This window comes from Oncorhynchus clarkii, chromosome 6, assembly GCF_045791955.1.
Source record: "Oncorhynchus clarkii lewisi isolate Uvic-CL-2024 chromosome 6, UVic_Ocla_1.0, whole genome shotgun sequence".
In the NCBI taxonomy this organism is placed as follows: domain Eukaryota; kingdom Metazoa; phylum Chordata; class Actinopteri; order Salmoniformes; family Salmonidae; genus Oncorhynchus; species Oncorhynchus clarkii.
Genome location: NC_092152.1, coordinates 64034291 through 64054230, shown reverse-complemented (window position 1 = coordinate 64054230; position 19940 = coordinate 64034291). Strand labels below are relative to the sequence as shown.

Below are 19940 nucleotides of genomic sequence, written 5' to 3'. Positions count from 1 at the left end.
AAATTCTTAAGCTAACAATACGGGTTAAAATGAAGTGAATGAAACTAAATAATAAGTAAAATTATATAATATAAAAAGATCACAAGGCAGCAGGGTTGGCGCCCCCCCTTGGGTTGTGCCGTGGCGGAGATCTTTGTGGGCTACACTCGGCCTCGTCTCAGGATGGTAAGTTGGTGGTTGAAGATATCCCTCTAGTGGTGTGGGGGCTGTGCTTTGGCAAAGTGGGTGGGGTTATATCCTTCCTGTTTGGCCCTGTCCGGGGGTGTCATCGGATGGGGCCACAGTGTCTCCTGACCCCTCCTGTCTCAGCCTCCAGTATTTATGCTGCAGTAGTTTGTGTCGGGGGGCTAGGGTCAGTTTGTTATACCTGGAGTACTTCTCCTGTCCTATCCGGTGTCCTGTGTGAATTTAAGTATGCTCTCTCTAATTCTCTCTTTCTCTCTCTCGGAGGACCTGAGCCCTAGGACCATGCCTCAGGACTACCTGACATGATGACTCCTTGCTGTCCCCAGTCCACCTGGCCGTGCTGCTGCTCCAGTTTCAACTGTTCTGCCTGTGATTATTATTATTTGACCATGCTGGTCAATTATGAACATCTTGGCCATGTTCTGTTATAATCTCCACCCGGCACAGCCAGAAGAGGACTGGCCACCCCACATAGCCTGGTTCCTCTCTAGGTTTCTTCCTAGGTTTTGGCCTTTCTAGGGAGTTTTTCCTAGCCACCGTGCTTCTACACCTGCATTGCTTGCTGTTTGGGGTTTTAGGCTGGGTTTCTGTACAGCACTTTGAGATATCAGCTGATGTACGAAGGGCTATATAAATAAATTTGATTTGATATACACTGAGCGTACAAAACATTTCCATGACAGACTGACCAGCTGAATGCTATGATTGATTGTCACTTGTTAAATCCACTTCAAATCAGTGTAGATGAAAAGGGAGGAGACAGGTTAAAGAAGGATTTTTAAGCCTTGAGACAATTAAGACATGGATTGTGTATGTGTGCCATACAGAGGGCGAATAGGCACAACTAAAGATTTAAGTGCCTTTGAACGGAGTATGGTAGTAGGTACCAGACGCACCGGTTTGTGTCAAAAACTACAACGCTGCTGGATTCTTCACACTCCAGTTTCCCAGGGGGGGTTAAACTCAATATCAGGAAGGTGATCCTACTCTGTGTATATTAACAACTAGTTTTAAATTCTATACAGATGCTGCAAAGTGCGTAAACAAGGATACTTGTCCATAGAGTGATGAGTGAGTAAGAAGAATACATGTCCATGGCGGGGTGGAGCAAGTAGCTGACTAGTGGCGGCTATTCACTACTTTTGACCTGTGCCCTGGTTAAAAGTTGTGCAATAGTTTCTGGGAAAGAAACTATTGACCAGTCTGTCAGTTTCTCTCCCTCTCTCCAGTCCAGTCCTGACTGTTCTGGTTAAATGGCACAGAAAAGGCCAGCTTACAGCATTACAATCTAAATATTTACTACGGAGGATTTTCCCATAATAAACTTAGCTAGCTCTTACTCCAATAGCCAAACAAATCCCCAGCATCAGGTTTCTTGACGCATCAACTTACTACAGTATACTCAACACTACACCATGTTTGGGCGATATACAGTCGTGCCAAATTTATTTTCAAATAACTCACAATTTTCCCTAAAAATAAGTTGAAATTGAACAAAGTATTTGGTCTCCACAATTCTTTATTTCCCTGTTAATATTACAGAACCTTTGTTTTTGATTCAGAACTTAATATATTAATTTAAAACAGAAAATAAACAAACAAATGGCATTGACAAAATTATTGACACCCTAGACTTAATATTTGGTAGCACAGCCTTTGGTCAAATAACAGCAAACAAGTAACCATCGACGAGCTTTCTGCACCTCTGTACTGGCAGTTTGGCCCACTCCTCTTGTGCAAACTGTTCCAGTTCTCCCAGATTAGAAGGGTGCCTTCTCATAACTGCTGTGTTCAGATCTCTCCACAAGTTTTCAATGGGATTTAGATCTGGGCTCATTGCAGGCCACTTCAGAACAGTCCAGCGTTTTGTCTTGAACCATTCTCATGCTTATTGAAGTGTGTTTGGGGTCATTGTCCTGCTGGAAGACCCATGACCTTGGACGGAGACCCAGCTTTCTGACACTTGCGCTCCAAAATACCTTGGTATTCACTTGATTTCATGATGCCATGCACACGCTCAAGGCAACCAGTGCCAGGGGCAGCGAAGCAGCCCCAAAACATCACTAAACCTCCATGTTTGACTGTAGGGAAAGTGTTACTTTCTTTGAAAGCTTCATTTTGTTTTCTGTAAACATAGGGATGTGTGCTTTACCAAACAGCTTTAAATTTGGTCTCATCTGTCCACAGGACATTCTCCCAGAAGAATTTTGGCATGTTCAGGTGTTTTCTGACAAATTAGTCAGGCTAGGATGGGGTCCTCCTGGGTCTCCTACCATATAACCCCCTTTCATTGAGTTGGCTACGGATGGTGCGAGTTGAAACTGTCGTACCTTGTGTCTGAAGGTCAGCTTGAATCTGTGTGGCAGTTGACCGAGGTGCTTTATCCACCATTCGAATAATCCTTCGCTGCAATCTTCCATCAAGTTGTCCAGTGAGGTTGGTTGGCTACAGTGGCATGGGCCTAAAACTTCTTGATAACATCACATATGGTGGAAACAGGAACATCAAGGTCTCTGGAGATTGTCTATGCTTGGCTATAATCTTGTGTCTGACCTCCTTAGATAATGATCTGGTTTTCTTTCTTTTGTCCATGCTCATTGCAGTACACACAGTGACACAAAACAGGAGAATGAGTCCTTTTCTCTACTCAAACTGGTTGAATACGTGATTTTTATACTGCAGCCACCTTCAACTCACCACAGGTGAGTTCAATTCCAACGTAAATGAGAATCACCTGCTTGACATTAATTATTTAAAATTACTTCTAGAAGGTGCCAATAATATTGTCCGGGACATTTTATGATTTCTTTGTGGAATTAGCTAAGATTCAGTAAATTATTCCACATTTTTGGATTTCTTCAACTGCACACCAAAGACATTTGGGGTCACTTAGAAATGTCCTTGTTTTCCATGAAAACATACATGAAATGAGTTGCAAAATGAATAGGAAATATAGTCAAGACGTTGACAAAGTTATAAATAATGATTTTGTTATTGAAATAAGTGTCCTTCAAACTCTGCTTCCGTCAAAGAATCCTCCATTTGCAATTACAGCCTTGCAGACCTTTGGCATTCTAGTTGTCAATTTGATGAGGTAATCTGAAGAGATTTCACCCCATGCTTCCTGAAGCACCTCCCACAAGTTGGATTGGCTTGATGGGCACTTCTTACGTACCATACGGTCATGCTACTCCCACAACAGCTCAATAGAGTTGAGATTAGATGACTGTGGTGGCCACTCCATTATAAACAGAATACCAGCTGACTGCTTCTTCCCTAAATAGTTATTGCATAATTTAGAGCTGTGCTTTGGGTCATTGTCCTGTTGTAGGAGGAAATTGGAACTAATTAAGCACTGTCCACGGGGTATGGCATGGCATTGCAAAATGGAGTGATAGCCTTCCTTCAAAATCCCTTTTACCCTGAACAAATCTCCCATTTTACCACCACCAAAGCACCCCCAGACCATCACATTGCCTCCACCATGCTTGACAGATGGCATCAAGCACTCCTCCAGCATCTTTTCATTTTTCACAAATGTTGTTCTTTGTGATCCAAACACCTCAAACTTAAATTTGTCTGTCCATAACTTTTCTCCAATCTTCCTCTGTCCAGTGTCTGTGTTCTTTTGTCTATCTTAATATTTTATTTTTATTGGCCAGTCTGAGATATGGCTTTTTCTTTGCAACTCTGCCTAGAAGGCCAGCATCCCAGAGTCACCTCTTCACTGTTGATGTTGAGACTGGTCTTTTGCAGCTACTATTTAATGAAGCATGTTTCTCAAACTAGACACTAATGTATTTGTCCTCTTGCTCAGTTGTGCACCGGGCCTCCCACTCCTCTTTCGATTCTGGTTAGTGCCAGTTTGCGCTGTTCTGTGATGGGAGTAGTACACAGCACTATACAAGATCTTCAGTTTCTTGGCAATTTCTCGCATGGAATAGTCTTCATTTCTCAGAACAAGAATAGACTGACGAGTTTCAAAAGAAAGTTCTTTGTTTCTGGCCATTTTGAGCCTGTAATCGAACCCACAAATGCTGATGCTCCAGATACTCAACTAGATTAATCAGAACAGTTTTCAGCTGTGCTAACATAATTGCAAAAGGGTTTTCTAATGATCAATTAGCCTTTTAAAATGATAAACTTGGATTAGCTAACACAACGTGCCATTGGAACATAGACGTGATGGTTGCTGATAATGGGCCTCTGTACACCCATGTAGATATTCCATAAACAATCTGCCATTTCCAGCTACAATTTACAACATTAACAATGTCTTCACTGCATTTCTGATCAATTTGATGGTATTTTAATGGACAGAAAATGTGCTTTTCTTTCAAAAACATTTCTAAGTGACCCCAAACTTATGAACGGTAGTGTATGTCCCCATTACGAGTAAAACTTAATCAAAACCTATTTCTTTCACTTACTTGCTGTGCTGTTTCGTTGTTCATTTGTTCAGTCGTTTCATTCTCAATCAGAATTTCTATGGAATGCCGTTTGGGTCTTTGCATGTCAAAAAAGGTACACATTAAATAACACTATTTGACGTATCAAATAAGCTTGATGACCAATCATGACCTGAATATGACTGCATGTCACATAATTTAACGCTTTCATAATTTCTTTACGTAGTTATTACATATTGATTACACCATCACTCGTTTTTCATATGTCACAACGATTCATCGATATGTATGCTATGATGCTGGTAAAGCTGTCTCACGCACCTACAGTGCAGGTCATAAAAAAAGCTAGCTAACTCATGGATGCAAACAATGTTCTTCCCCAAAAATAGTAAAACGACAATCTGTTTCAGTAGCTATAGTTAGCTAGCTATTATGCCATTATTTAATAGATCATGCTATACGAGGTTGGAATGTTATATAAAATCAACAAAAGACAATTAGTTTATTTGACAAAAATCTGTTGAAATCACACTGGATGTATTATACTTTAGAATTGCATTGGGGGCATACGTATTTCACTGTACAGCCTTACCTATGGATTGTGGATCGATGACATGGGGTATCAGTTGGGTATTGAGTATACTGTTACCCCATTTCATTGATCCCCAAACCTTAGGTAAAGCTTACAGTGCAATATGAATGTCAATACACACAATAGGCTGACCGGGGAGGTGATTTCACACAGTCACAGTCCCGCAATAAGAGCTACAATGCTAATATTTGCGTAAACTCTTCACTTGTGTTCTGTGGGTGTCACCGAGTAGACTGATACCACATTTCATTGCTTCACACTCCAACCTTGTTTAACATTATCTAGTCTAAATATGGCATGATTCCACCAATAGCAACCTTCTTCATCACTTTCAAAAAGGGACTTTTACATTGAAAGCAAACCGCTAATACTTATTGTGGCTAGCTTCACAACACATACCCTGGTCAGGTCGAACCTCACTAGGCAGATGAAGCTAGCTGCCTGCTTATAACTTTAGCTTTGGGCAACAGGGTTAAGTAGCTGGCTAGCTATTTATTTTCATGAACTGAAGTTCAATTTCAATAGGCAAACAACAATACTTACTCACAAGGATTCCTAAATCATTGCAAAGAATAGTGAAAATGACTGCAGTTTCTACTGGTCATTGTTTTCACGGTGGTTGTATTGGTGCCATCTAGGTACCAAGCTAAAGCTTGACTGCTCAATCCACACAGCAGACATTGTGGGCTAGGAATGCAGTGTTGCAAGTGTAGCGCAAAATTTTATGTGCCGTCATTACATCACGTACCTACGTTGTATAGGTATGTACATCAGCTTTGACATCGGTTTTGCACATCGGCGTTAAACTAGACTTTCGGCCGATACCGATGTTGGCATTTTTAGCTAATATCAGCCTATTCTGATATGTCCGATATAATGTGCATCCCCAATTTTGGCCACGACTACCATTTATACCGTACCAAATCAAATCACATTTTATGCCACATGCACCGAATACAACAGGTACCTTACCATGAAATGTTTACTTACAAGCCCTTGACCAACAATACAGTTTAGAAAATCGAGTTAAGAAAATATTTACTAAATAAACTAAAGTAAAACATCTAATAAATTGTAATAAAATAATAAATGAGGCTATATGCAGTAGGTTCCGGTACAGAGTCAATGTGCGGGGGTACAGGTTAGTTGAGGTAATTTGTACATGTAGCTAGGGGTAAAGTGACTATGCATAGATAATAAACAGCGAGTAGCAGCAGTGTAAAAACAAGGTGGGGGGTGGGGTCTATGCAAATAGTCTGGGTGGCCATTTGGTTAATTGTTCAGCAGTCTTATGGCTTGGGGGTAGAAGCTGTTAAGGAGCCTTTTGGACCTAGACATGGCGCTCCGGTACCGCTTGAGAACAGAGAACTGTCTATGACTTGAGTGACTTGAGTGACAGGAGTCTGACAATTTTTTGGGACTTCCTCTGACACCATATACTAGGGTATTGCATAATACTGACGGTATAATTTTCAATACAATTTTAGGGAGTTAGGGGCACAGCTATGCCACTGCTTATAAATATAAGAAATCTAAGATGTCAAATAAATTATATCCTGCTCTTGGCTCCAGTTATTCATTTGGTTTGCTAGCGAAGTGGCTAGATGTCAAGATCAAGCTTCTTAGTTACAGCAAAGACATTAAACACTTGTCTTAACCCCACTCTCTCTCTCGCTCTCTCTCAGTCCCGTGATTGCCTCAACAGAAGTCTCTCACACTTGCTCTGTCCATCAGACCTAGGCACCATTAATCATCTCAAGTGGACAGCGCTGACAGGCATTTGGCTGCGTTGCACTTGGGTTTTTTCTTCATAAAGTGCCCTTTTCTCCTACAGTCTCCCTTACCCCCTCCTTCCTAGCCCCCATCCCATCTCAGAGCAGGAGGTGAGGGAAGGCTGTCAAATCAAAACAAACAATCACCCATCTGCTTAAATTGAAGTCTTTAAGTTGGTTAATAGCAACACAACAGTGTCAAAGTTTTTCTCCATGTTCCCAATGGGGGCGAGAAAACAAGAAGTGAAATGGATATGATAAACAATAAGGCTACAGGAAAACACAGCAGCTAAACACTCCTGAGTCCTCAGCCACCAATTTAAGAGGAAACGCTGCTGCTGCTACTCTAATGTGGGGTGCATCAATGGGCCTCTTCACAGGCCCATTGGGTGCAAGACAGCTGGTGAAATTCCTCAACAATGAACACACAGACAAAACATGCCTGTTTTTAGGCACACAAGGCCAAATGGGATTCTCTCACAAGCTTCCTTTCAGTTGTTTCCCACGGACTTGGGGGGGGCTTGAAGTGGGTAATTTCTTTCTTTCTTTTCCAACTAACATTGTTTGATCAGCTGTCCAAATATACTCAATATCTAAAGAGTGTTTTCTCCTACTTCAAAACATGGTAATATAATTAAAAGACATTTTGACACTCAAAGAACTGAAACTGAAATGCAGTATCCAGGTATAAATCTGTATTTTCATTTGATGGTGCAGCAGAAGCCACAAACACAAAACAAAAATGGAGTACAGTGCCTCCAATTGATCCGTAACAGAGCCAGACATGTTTTTTCAGAAAGATCACCGGCCTGGCCGGCGAAGCAAGCGGCTGAGGGCTGCATCTCACGGTAGTCCTGAGGAATGTGTGTTGTGCTGCAGCCCTGTTCTCACAGCCGAGTGGGAAGACAGCCAAGCAATTTGTTCTCCATGATTAAGGCCCCGATTTAGGAGACAGCGGAGGTCAGCCAAGTGCCGCTTATTGAAGTAGAAAAAGGAGAAGGGGTTTCTTTCTCTCTCAGGCCACAAAGAGGTATTGACAGGGTAGCTAGGTAGGTGAAATTCTTTGCTGCACCATGGCAATGACGGGATAGAGAACATCTCAGCTAAAAGCATTGACCTTCTAGAATGATCCTGTGATATCATCAATAAAGAAGCCTTGGGGTAATCACTCTCTCAGTGCATCTTATTGGAAACACAACACAGCTACAAGTCAGGACTCACCTATCACCACTCACAATTATCTTGAATTACTTTTGAATAAGTTCTTTGACTCATCACATACGCTGCCGCTACTGTTTACTGTCTGTACCTTTATTCGTAGTTATATGTACAGTACCAGTCAAAAGTTTGGATAAACCTACTCATTCAAGGGTTAATCTTTATTCTTACTATTTTCTACATTGTAGAATAATAGTGAAAACATCAAAACTATGGAATCGTGTAGTAACCAAAAAAGTGTTAAACAAATATATTTGAGATTTGAGATTCTTCAAAGTAGCCACCCTTTGTTTTGATGACAACTTAGCTCACTCTTGGGATTCTCTCAATCAGCTTCATGAGGAATGCTTTTCCAACTGTCTTTAAGGAGTTCCCACATATGCTGAGCACTTATTAGCTGCTTTTACTTCACTCTGCGGTCCAACTCATCCCAAACCATCTCAATTGGGTTGAAGTCATCTGATGCAACCCTCCATCACTCTCCATCTTTGTCAAATAGCCCTTACACAGTCTGGAGTTGTGCTTGGAATCATTGTCCTGTTGAAAAACAAATGGTAGCCCAACTAAACGCAAACCAGATGGAATGATGTATTGCTGCAGAATGCTGTGGTAGCCATGCTGGTTAAGTTTGCAATGAATTCTAAATAAATCACTGACAGTGTCACCAGCAAAGCATCCCCACACCATCACACCTCCTCCTCCATGCTTCACGGTGGGAACCACACATGCTGAGATAATCCGTTCACTTACTCTGCGTCTCACAAAGACACGGCGGTTGGAACAAAAAATCAAAAATTTGGACTTGGAGCAAAGGACAGATTCCCACTGGTCTAATGTCCATTGCTCATGTTTCTTGGCCAAAGCAAGTCTCTTCTTATTGGTGTCCTTTAGTAGTGGTTTCTTTGCAGCATTTTGACCATGAAGACCTGATTCAAGCAGTCTCCTCTGAAAAGTTGATGTTGAGATGTGTCTGTTACTTGAACTATGTGAAGCATTTATTGGCTGCAATCTGAGATGCAGTCAACTGTAATTAAGTTATAATCTGCAGCAGAGGTAACTCTGGGTCTTCCTTTCTTGTGGCAGTCCTAATGAGAGCCAGTTTGATCATAGCGCTTGATGGTTTTTGCGACTGCACTTGAATAAACTGTCAAAGTTCTTGACATTTTCCGGATTGACGGACCTTCATGTCTTAAAGTGATGATGGACTGTCGTTTCTCTTTACTTATTTGAGCTGTTCTTGCCATAAAATGGACTTGGTCTTTTACCCAATAGGGCTATCTTCTGTATACCACAACAACTGATTGGCTCAAACGCATTAAGGAGGAAAGAAATTCCACAAATTAACTTTTAACAAGGCACACCTATTAATCAAAGTGCATTCCAGGTGACTACCTCATGAAGCTGATTGAGAGAATGCCAAGAGTGTGCAAAGCTGTCATCAAGGCAAAGGGTGGCTACTTTGAAGAATCTCAAATATATTTTGATTTGTTTAACACTTTTTTGGTGACTACAGGATTCCATATGTGCTATTTCATAGTTTTGATGTCTTCACTATTATTTTACAACAAGAAAAATAGTAAAAATAAAGAAAGAAAATCCCTTGAATGAGTAGGTGTATCCAAACTGTTGACTGGTACTGTACACCTTTAGCTACCTCAATTACCTTGTACCCTTGCATATCGACTCGGTACTGGTAACACTTGTATATAGCCAAATGAGTTACTTGTTGTATATCTATTATTACTTCTATTATTTCTCAATTTCTTTCTCACTGCATTGGGCCTGTAAGTAAGCATTTCACTGTTCGTAAACAACAGGTGTGGATTAAGCATGTGAAGAAACAAATTAGATTTTGAAACTCATCCTAGCACCGTGTTCTGAACAAAATGATGCACCATGAATGAAACCAGATTGAACTTGACTGGTTGAAAACAACACACTTGCAGTATGAGCGGATAAAAAAGGAATCCACAAAAAACAACTGATTAAGTCATCATCATCAATCAGGCGTTTTAGTCGGCTTGATGAAGATTGCGATCTGCCCAACACAGTACAAGGGTCAGCCTTTCACTCCCCACTGTCAGAGCAGTGACATGCTAACTGGCCAATGACAGATCCTCTCCCTCTCTAACTAATACATCATCCCCCAACAAGACATCTAAAAACACACGTGCCAGGCCGGCCAAGCCCAGGGAGGGGAGTCACTAGCTACCTCTGATTTCACTGGCTGTGTGAGGACACACATAAGGCTCTCTCTACAGGCACTCATTTGACTGTCTTAGGGTCAGAGTCGATGGCATCCGCCGTGGCAATGTTTTGACAGCATCTTAGCACGTGCGCGCACACACACACACACACACACACACACACACACACAGTGAAACTAACATTTTACATTTGGCTCTATACTCCAGCATTTTGGATTTGAGATCAAATGTTTCATACAGTAGGGAGAACAAGTATTTGATACACTGCGATTTTGCAGGTTTTCCTACTTACAAAGCATGTAGAGGTCTGTAATTTTTATCATAGGTACACTTCAACTGTGAGAGACGGAATCTAAAAAAAAAAAATACAGAAAATCCAGAAAATCACATTGTATGATTTTTAAAGATAGCCTACATTTGCTCCATTTGGTGGGTGTGCCAAGGTGTGGCTTGAAGCAATGAGTGACATATTTTAAGGGAAGCGCACAACAGAATCCCTCCCCGTTTTTCAACTGGTCGTTCAGAACACACCCTTTCTGTTTAATTGAACGTTGCATTTCATGTTTTTGTACTGAACACAGCCCTGGTGAGTTTTCTACTCCAAAATTCATGTAAAATGGTGACACCATTCGAATATAATTTCCCCCTGGTCCATATTATCAGACTGGTGTGTTGTTCAGCAATAAGCATTATAACCTGTAGCCCAAATTGTGCAACATAGTAGCTATAAATAAATAGGCAGAAACATGGGGTTGCCCATCTGTATTTGTGCTAATCATTAGCTAGTTCAGTGCTTCCCAAACCTTTTCAGTCATGTCCCCCTTTCTTCATGGGGGAACATCATATGCCCCCCTACACCCTGGAAGAATTAGTATGGTGATTAGGTTGCATAAACATGATGACTGTTTTATCCCCACAATTCTGGCCTTCAAATTTGTTTTCGAACCATAAATAGGGAGTATAGGTTGCTGGTCAGAGTCTGAGACAAGCAGGCTGCCTCTGACTGGGGAGAGTAACAGGCTTGTTTGAGTCTACTGCCTGAGGTTCAGAGAAATTTCTCTAAATTCTGTAGCCTACTACAAATCAGTGGTTTCAAAGTTTATAATACTACCAAAGTTGTCTTTGAACTAAAAAAGTAGCCCAATATTACTATTACCAATTATCACTGGTTATGAAAAATAATTCTCACACACAAGATGCTCATCTTGTCACTTCACAATATAAAACTTTTTCATTTGAAAATAAACCTGATATACAATTTTTATTTGTGTTTATAAATTGACCATGTTAAATGTAAATGTTCTTCTTTATTTGTTACAAGTTAGTTTACAAACCCTTTCTCCTTAAAAAACCTTGCAGGGGTATGGGGGATTCAATCATAAAATTAGAAATTGAGTAGTACTCTATAGTGTAAAGTCACAGAAAGCCAGTAGCTACAGTGGGAAAATCATTTCCAATCCATTAAATTCATTATGGTACAGTGCCTTGAGAAAGTATTCACCCAGCCACTACAAAAAGATACAGGCTCCCTTCCTAACTCAGTTCTCGGACATTAAGGAAACTGCTCAGGGGTTTCACCATGATGCCAATGGTGATTTTAAAACTGTTACAGAGTTTAATGGCTTTTATAGGAGAGAACTGTGAATGGATCAACAACATTGTAATTACTCCACAATACTAACCTAAACGAAAGACTGAAAAGGAAGTAATGTTCTTTGTGCCTCTTAACTTTCTCACCGAACCTTTTTCACAATTATCCATAATCATAGTATCCACATGAATGTGGAAACATTCTATTCTTAACCACAATAAAAGTGACTCCAAAATGGTAATACATTAGTCACCATTCAGTTCCTATTGCGCAAAATATAACCAGAAACTACAAAAACAAACTGCAAATGCATCCGAGTTTGTAGAGTCACAAGCTTGATGTAGTCATTGAGTGCAAGGAATATGGGACCAAATACTAAACTTTTGACTACTTTAATACACTTAGTGAATTTGTCGAAATACTTATGCCTTATATGAAACAATTGATCTCAAATCCAAAATGGTGGAATATAGAGCCACATTTAAAAAAATGTAGCTTCACTGTCCAAATACATATGGAGAGGAGTGTACCTGGCATTTGAACATGAGATAAAAGCATTCTGAAAATGTGATATGACCACAGAGAAAAAGCTATGTTTATAAAATACTGCAATTTGCAGGTTGGCTTGAACTGAGCCCTTTATCCCTTAGCAGTTCTGTAGTCTGAGGTGGTCTCTCTCATTTGAGGGAAAGCATAGAAAGCAGACTGATTGTGGAGCCTTCCAGGCTTTGCGCTTAGTGAATTAGTCACAGCCTAAACAGGTTCTCTCAGGTCTGAGACGGTGTGTGTGTGCGTACGCGGGTCAGAGGGGACATCAGGAGACTGATCTCACCTGACAAGCCCTCAAACATCTTCAACACAGCGAAACAGGATTTACAGTGTTAAGTCAATTTACTAGTTGACTACTCTTTTCTCTGAGGAAAGGCTTGTTTCGTGTGTGTGTGTGTCTCTCTCTCAGAGGGGACACCAGGAGACTGATCTCACCTGACAAGCCCCGAACACCTTTAACACAGCAAAACAGAATTCACAGTGTTCAACAGTTTGTGTATTTTCTAGTTGACTACTATTTTCTCTGAGAAAGGGCTTGTTTCGTGTGTGTGTGTGTGCTTGCATGCGACTGAAAGTGGAAGAGAAACTATGGTGTTGTGAATCATACAGGCAAGACACACTCTTTGTGAGAATTTCAGTATCTCTACAAGTGAACCATAGCACATAAAAGAGGAAATAAATGAAGTCTAAATGGAAGTAGTAGGGGAACGTTGCTTTCTAAAAGTCAGCCTTCTTACCTCGTTTCTGCATGTAGGTGAACAGGTCATCCAGGAACTCCTTTCTGTTGGGGTCACTGTCAAGCTCATACAGCTGAAGGTGAAAGCCATTGCGTTTCAGTCAGTCTTATCTTTTGATACTTTTAAATATACCACTCAAGTCCAACATGCATTTGTATTTATTGAATTGCTTCTAATCAATTGTCTAACTAAAGGAAAGTATCATCAAGCAATCACTACTAATAAATAGTAAGGGTTCATTATATAAAAACTGACCTGTGACCTTCTCTATGAGATGAACAACATTCTTTCTTTACTGCTAGATAGGTATTTGATGACCTGTTGTGTTCTGAGTGCTAACCAAAGCCTGGTTTAGCCATAATGTGCTCCAGACCAGGTACGTACCTTAGCAAAGTCTCTGGAGGCCTCTCCTCCTCTTCCTCTTCCACTGTCATTCTCATCAGCCCAAGCAGCGCTCCCATTCTGCGGAGAGATGACAGAATGAACACTCAGTACACCCAAACATATACACATTAGGGGCTGTGGCGGTCATTCAATTTTGTCCGCCGGCTATTGTCATGCAAATGACTGCCGGTGTCACAGTAATTGACTGATAATAAAACAAATTGAGCATTTCAAAGACTCCACGCATACAAGCAGCTGATGTGCGCCTTTTGAACATCTACATTTAAAAAAGTTCCATGAATCCATTTAACCCTTTAGAACCAATAGCTGCAGTCAAAGGCCCTTCTTTAGAATTATTATAGCGGCCGCAAACTGCCTTTTTTTTCTACAATAATATCTGTGTCTAGCTAGCTAGCCAGCCTGTTAGGCAAGAAAATTTGTGTGTGGCGGTAAATGTAGGATGCGCTCGCGAAGCGTCAACCTCAGCTGTCACTTTCGCTAACTAGCCATACAGACAACTAGCTAACTAGCCACCGAAATGGAGATTAGTAATTTGTGTTTATCTGTTGGGCTTAGGTCACAACAACTCCATGCTTCACGGTGGAAATCACACATGCAGAGATCATACCTTCACCTACTCTGCGTCTCACAAAGACATGGCGGTTGGAACCAAAATCTCCCATCAGACCAAAAGGACAGATTTTAACCGGTCTAATGTCCATTGCTCGTGTTTCCTGGCCAATGCAAGTCTCTTCTTATTAATATTGGTGTCATTTAGTAGTGGTTTCTTTGCAGCAATTCGACCATGAAGGCCTGATTCATGTCTCCTCTGAACAGTTGGATGTTGAAATGTGTCTGTTACTTGAACTCTGTGAAGCATTTATTTGAGGCTGGTAAGAAGAAGGGTGGGGGTGTATGTTTCATGATTAACGACTCATGGTGTAATTTAACAACATACAAGAACTCAAGTCCTTTTGTTCACCTGGCCTAGAATTCTATATATCCTTCTATATATTATATCCCCCCGCAAGCTGATACCAAGACGGCCATCAAGGAACTTCACTGGACTTTATGCAAACTGGAAACCATATATCCTGAGGATGCATTTATTGTAGCTGGGGATTTTAACAAAACTAAATTTGAGAACAAGGCTACCTAAATTCAATCAGCATATCGATTGCAGTACACGAGCAGGTAACACACTCGACCACTGCAACTCTAACTTCAGCGATGCATACAATGCCCTCCCTTTGGCAAATCTCACCATGACTCCATCTTGTTGCTCCCCTCCTATAGACAGAAACTAAAACAGGAAGTGCCCATGCTTAGGTCTATCCAGCACTGGTCTGACCAATCGGATTCCACGCTTCAAGATTGCTTCGTTCACGTGGACTGGGATACGTTCCGGGTAGCCTCAGACAATAACATTGACATATACGCTGACTCGGTGAGCGAGTTTATAAGGAAGTGTATAGGATATGTACCCACTATTACTATTACAACCTTCCCTAACCAGAAACCGTGGATTGATGGCAGAATTTGGGCAAAACTGAAAGCACATACCACAGCATTTAACCATGGCAAGGCGACTGGAAATATGGCCAAATACAAACAGTGTAGTTATTCCCTCCATAAGGCAAAGTGTCAAGTATAGAGACAAAGTGGAGTCGTAATTCAACGGCTCAAACACGAGACGTATGGGTCTACAGACAATCACGGATTACAAAAGGAAAACCAGCCCAGTTGCGGATATTGACGTCTTGCTTCCAGACAAATGAAACAACTTCTTTGCGTGCTTTGAAGACAATACAGTGCCAATAACAGGGCCGCCTACCAAAGACTGTGGGCTCTCCTTCTCCGTGGCCGATGTGAGTAAAACATTTAAATGTGTTAATCCTCGCAAGGCTGCCTGCCCAGACGGCATCCCTAGCCGCATCTTCAGGGCATGCGCAGACCAGTTTGCTGGTCTGTTTACAGACATATTCAATCAATCCCAGTCTGCTGTCCACACGTGCTTCAAGATGGCCACCACTGTTCCTGTTCCCAAGTGAAGGTAACTGAACTAAATCACCTGGGTCTCGACCCTGCCCTGTGCAACTGGGTCCTGGACTTCCTGACAGGCCGCCCCCAGGTGGTGAAGGTAGGAAACAACATCTCCACTTCACTGATCCTCAATACTGGGGCCCCACAAGGGTGCGTTCTCAGCCCCCTCCTGCACTCCCTACTCACCTACGACTGCGTGGCCATGCACACCTCCAACTCGATCATCAAGTTTGCAGACGACACAACAGTGGAGGCTTGACTACCAACAACGAGGAGACAGCCTACAGGGAGGAGATGAGGGACCTCGGAGTGTGGTGTCAGGAAAATAACCTCTCACTCAATGTCAGCAAAACAAAAGAGATGATCGTGGACTTCAGGAAACTGCAAGTCGACGGGACAGCAGTGGAGAAGGTGGAAAGTTTTAAGTTTCTCTGTGTACATATCACCAGCAAATGGTCCACGCACACAGACAGTGTGGAAATGGTCCACGCACACAGACAGTGTGGTGAATTTTTTTTTGTCTTGTCACCGAAAACCCTTACTAACTTTTACAGGTGCACAATTGAGAGCATCCTATCGGGCTACATCACCGCCTGGTACGGCAACTGCACTGCACACAACCGCAGGGCTCCCCAGAGGGTGGTACTGCCTGCACAACGCATCACTGGGGGAAAACTACCTGCCCTCCAGGACACCTACAACACCTGATGTCACAGGAAGGCAAAAAAAGATAATCAAGGACAATAACCACCCGAGCCACTACCTGCTCAACCCGCTTCCATTCAGGAGGAGAGGTCAGTACAGTACATAGCTAGGACAGAGAGATTAAAAAACAGCTTCTATCTCAAGGCCATCAGATTGTTAAAACAGCCATCACTAGCACAGAGAGGCGGCTGCCTACCTACAGACTTGATATCATTGGCCACTTTAATAAATATAACACTTGTCACTTTGATAATGCCACTAATAATGTTTACATATCTTGCATTAGTCATCTCATATGTATATACTGCATGCTTCATTATCTTTTCTTACTATCTATTGCATCTTAGCCGCTCTGTCACTGCTGATCTATATATTTTATACTTATATATTCTCATCCCATTCCTTTACTAGATTGTGTGTATTAGGTAGTTGTTGTGGAATTGTTAGATATTACCTGTTAGATACTGCTGCACTGTCGGATCTAGAAGCATAAGCATTTCACTACACTCGCAATAACATCTGCTAACCATATGTATGTGACCAATAGAATTTGAATATTGTTCTATGGTCACATTTATGATTATTTAAAATATAGTTATATGTAAATTATAAGTATAATATATTAATTATACTTGGTACATTGAGTGAGTAATTTACTCAAATTTAAATACTCTAGAGTTTGTTGTGTTGATTTTTTTTTATAGTGATTGTACATAACGGAAGACAAAATGAGTGTTACTCCTATTGACATGAATCTGCTCTTCAAAACTAAGTTAATTTCTAATTGTCATTTGTTCTTTATTTTAGAGCAGTGGGTTTGAAATGTGTGAGAAAATTAGCTTTATCTTGAAAACTATCAGTAATCTACAGCAGCATTATAGAATTCTATTGGGGTCTAAAGGGTTATTATAAACTGGGTGGTTTGAGCCCTGAATGCTGATTGGCTGACAGCCGTGATATATCACATTGTATAGCTCGGGTATGACAAAACATTAGTTTTCATTGCTTTAAATTAGGTTGGTAACCAGTTTATAATAACAATAAGGCAGCTCGGGAGTTTGTGGCATATGGCCAATATACCATGGCTAAGGGCTGTAACCAAGCACGCCACGTTGCATCGCGCTTAAGAACAGCCCGTAGTGGTGGAATATTGGCCATATACCACACCCCCTCGGGCCGTAATGCTTAAATATACACCCTCACAATAAACCCTTTTTTACATTTTATGCAGGTGTAAAGAAACATATGAAGAAAATGTATTTCAGAAGAACCGAATATGAGTCGGCCTACTGTATGTTATCTGGCTATGCGCCATTCCCCGCGGAAATGGCCGGGAACTCGCAGGTGCCTTGCTGGAAGAGTGGGATAACATTTCACAGCAAGAACTGGCAAATCTGGTGCAGTCCATGAGGAGGTGATGCACTGCAGTACTTAATGCATCTGATGGCTACACATGTCTGTGGTACTTGTTCAGTTTGTCTCAGTTGTTTAATCTTGTTACTTTCATACTAATATCTACACATGTTAAGTTGCTGAAAATAAACGCTGTTGACAGTGAGAGTACGTTTCTTTTTTTGCTGAGTTTATAATGGGCTGAGTGATGCAACTATAGGCTATTTGAAAAAGTTGCAAAATAATATTGCATCTGTTATTTGCCTCAGGCTGCACACCCTGTTCTCTCATCAAGTAATCATATTTTAACCCATCCGAATATTCACAATTTAATCTCTTCTTCACTAATATGTAAAATGTGTTTTTACTTAGAATGGCCCATTATCAAATGGGTAGGTACAGGGGCAAATAGCAGGTCGTCCAGATGCACTCGGATTGTGAATGGAGGCTGCTTTCCCGCGGTTTGCATCATTCCCGGGTAGGCTACTTCAGTTTTATGGCCAAGCAGCTGAGAAATAAATATAGTAGCAGCTGGGATCCTCCACCTTTTAGTGGAAACCATCAAAACTCTGCTTTCACACAGGATTGCATATAGAAATGTCTGGGATTATAAGAATACTTATTTCATACGACAGGTGATATTCCACCCAAACTCTTTATGCCATGGGCTCTCCCAACCATGTTCCTGCAGCTACCCAGTGCCTCATTTAGGAAACCAAGTGGAATCGGTTCGGGCACATCAATAGTAAGTAACATGTTGTTTTTACAACGAAACATATTTAAATAAACTGTTGTCAGCTCCCATCTCTGCACGATTGAGAAAGGAATGAAGAAGAGAGAGGATGGAAACGCATGGTGGTGAGATATTTTGAAACTAAAAAGGTAATGTGTCAGCATATTTTTTATGAAAATATTTTAAAAATGCCCTATTACTAGGCTATTTAAAATAAAAACACAAATTCACTATAATTGTAGGCAAACTCTGTAAGCCGTCCTGCACAAATCAGTGAACCAATAGCGTCACCTAGGCCTATACGTTCTCTCCCTGACTCATGGATAGAAAGTTTGGAGCATTTCATAATGCTTGGTTCACTCCAGACCTGACTGCCCTCGACCAGCACAAAAACATCCTGTGGCGGACTGCAATAGCATCGAATAGTCCCCGCGATATGCAACTGTTCAGGGAAGTCAGGAACCAATACACGCAGTCAGTCAGGGAAGCAAAGGCCAACTTTTTCAAGCAGAAATTTGCATCCTGTAGCTCTAACTCCAAAAAGTTCTGGGACACTGTAAAGTTCATGGAGAACAAGAGCACCTCCTCCCAGCTGCCCACTGCACTGAGGCTAGGTAACACGGTCACCACCGATAAATCCATGATAATCAACAAGCATTTCTCAACGGCTGGCCATGCCTTCCTCCTGGCTACTCCACCCTCGGCAGACTCAGAAGCCTCGTTTTTCTAATGACTGCCTTGCCTGGTTCACCAACTACTTTGCAGACAGAGTTCAGCATATCAAATCGGAGGGCATGTTGTCCGGTCCTCTGGCAGTCTCTATGGGGGTGCCACAGGGTTCAATTCTCGGTCCGACTCTTTTCTCTGTATATATCAATGACGTTGCTCTTGCTGCGGGTGATTCCCTGATCCACCTCTACGCAGACGACACCATTCTGTATACTTCTGGCCCTTCCTTGGACACTGTGCTATCTAACCTCCAAACGAGCTTCAATGCCATACAACACTCCTTCCGTGGCCTCCAACTGCTCTTAAACGCTAGTAAAACCAAATGCATGCTTTTCAACCGTTCGCTGCCTGCACCCGCACGCCCGACTAGCATCACCACCCTGGATGGTTCCGACCTAGAATATGTGGACATCTATAAGTACCTAGGTGTCTGGCTAGACTGTAAACTCTCCTTCCAGACTCATATCAAACATCTCCAATCTAAAATCAAATCTAGAGTCGGCTTCACTCACGCCGCCAAACTTACCCTAGTAAAACTGACTGTCCTACCGATCCTCGACTTCGGCGATGTCATCTACAAAATAGCTTCCAATACTCTACTCAGCAAACTGGATGCAGTTTATCACAGTGCCATCCGTTTTGTTACTAAAGCACCTTATACCACCCACCACTGCGACCTGTATGCTCTTGTCG

General features: G+C 41.6%; 1 protein-coding gene across 2 annotated transcripts in view; it reads right to left on the bottom strand.

Moving 5' to 3' along the window:
- Window positions 1–19940, bottom strand: part of LOC139411426 (AT-rich interactive domain-containing protein 3B-like) — a 75775-nt gene that overhangs the window by 20705 nt on the left and 35130 nt on the right. For both annotated transcript variants that reach the window (XR_011634601.1, XM_071157773.1), the window contains exons 3-4: window positions 13646–13723; window positions 13262–13334 (exon numbers count right to left, since the gene is read on the bottom strand). Coding sequence is in view for 1 of the 2 variants with exons in the window: in XM_071157773.1 (XP_071013874.1) it covers window positions 13262–13334; window positions 13646–13723 (151 nt within the window). In the remaining variant the exon portion in view is untranslated. The remainder of the gene's footprint in view (window positions 1–13261; window positions 13335–13645; window positions 13724–19940) is intronic.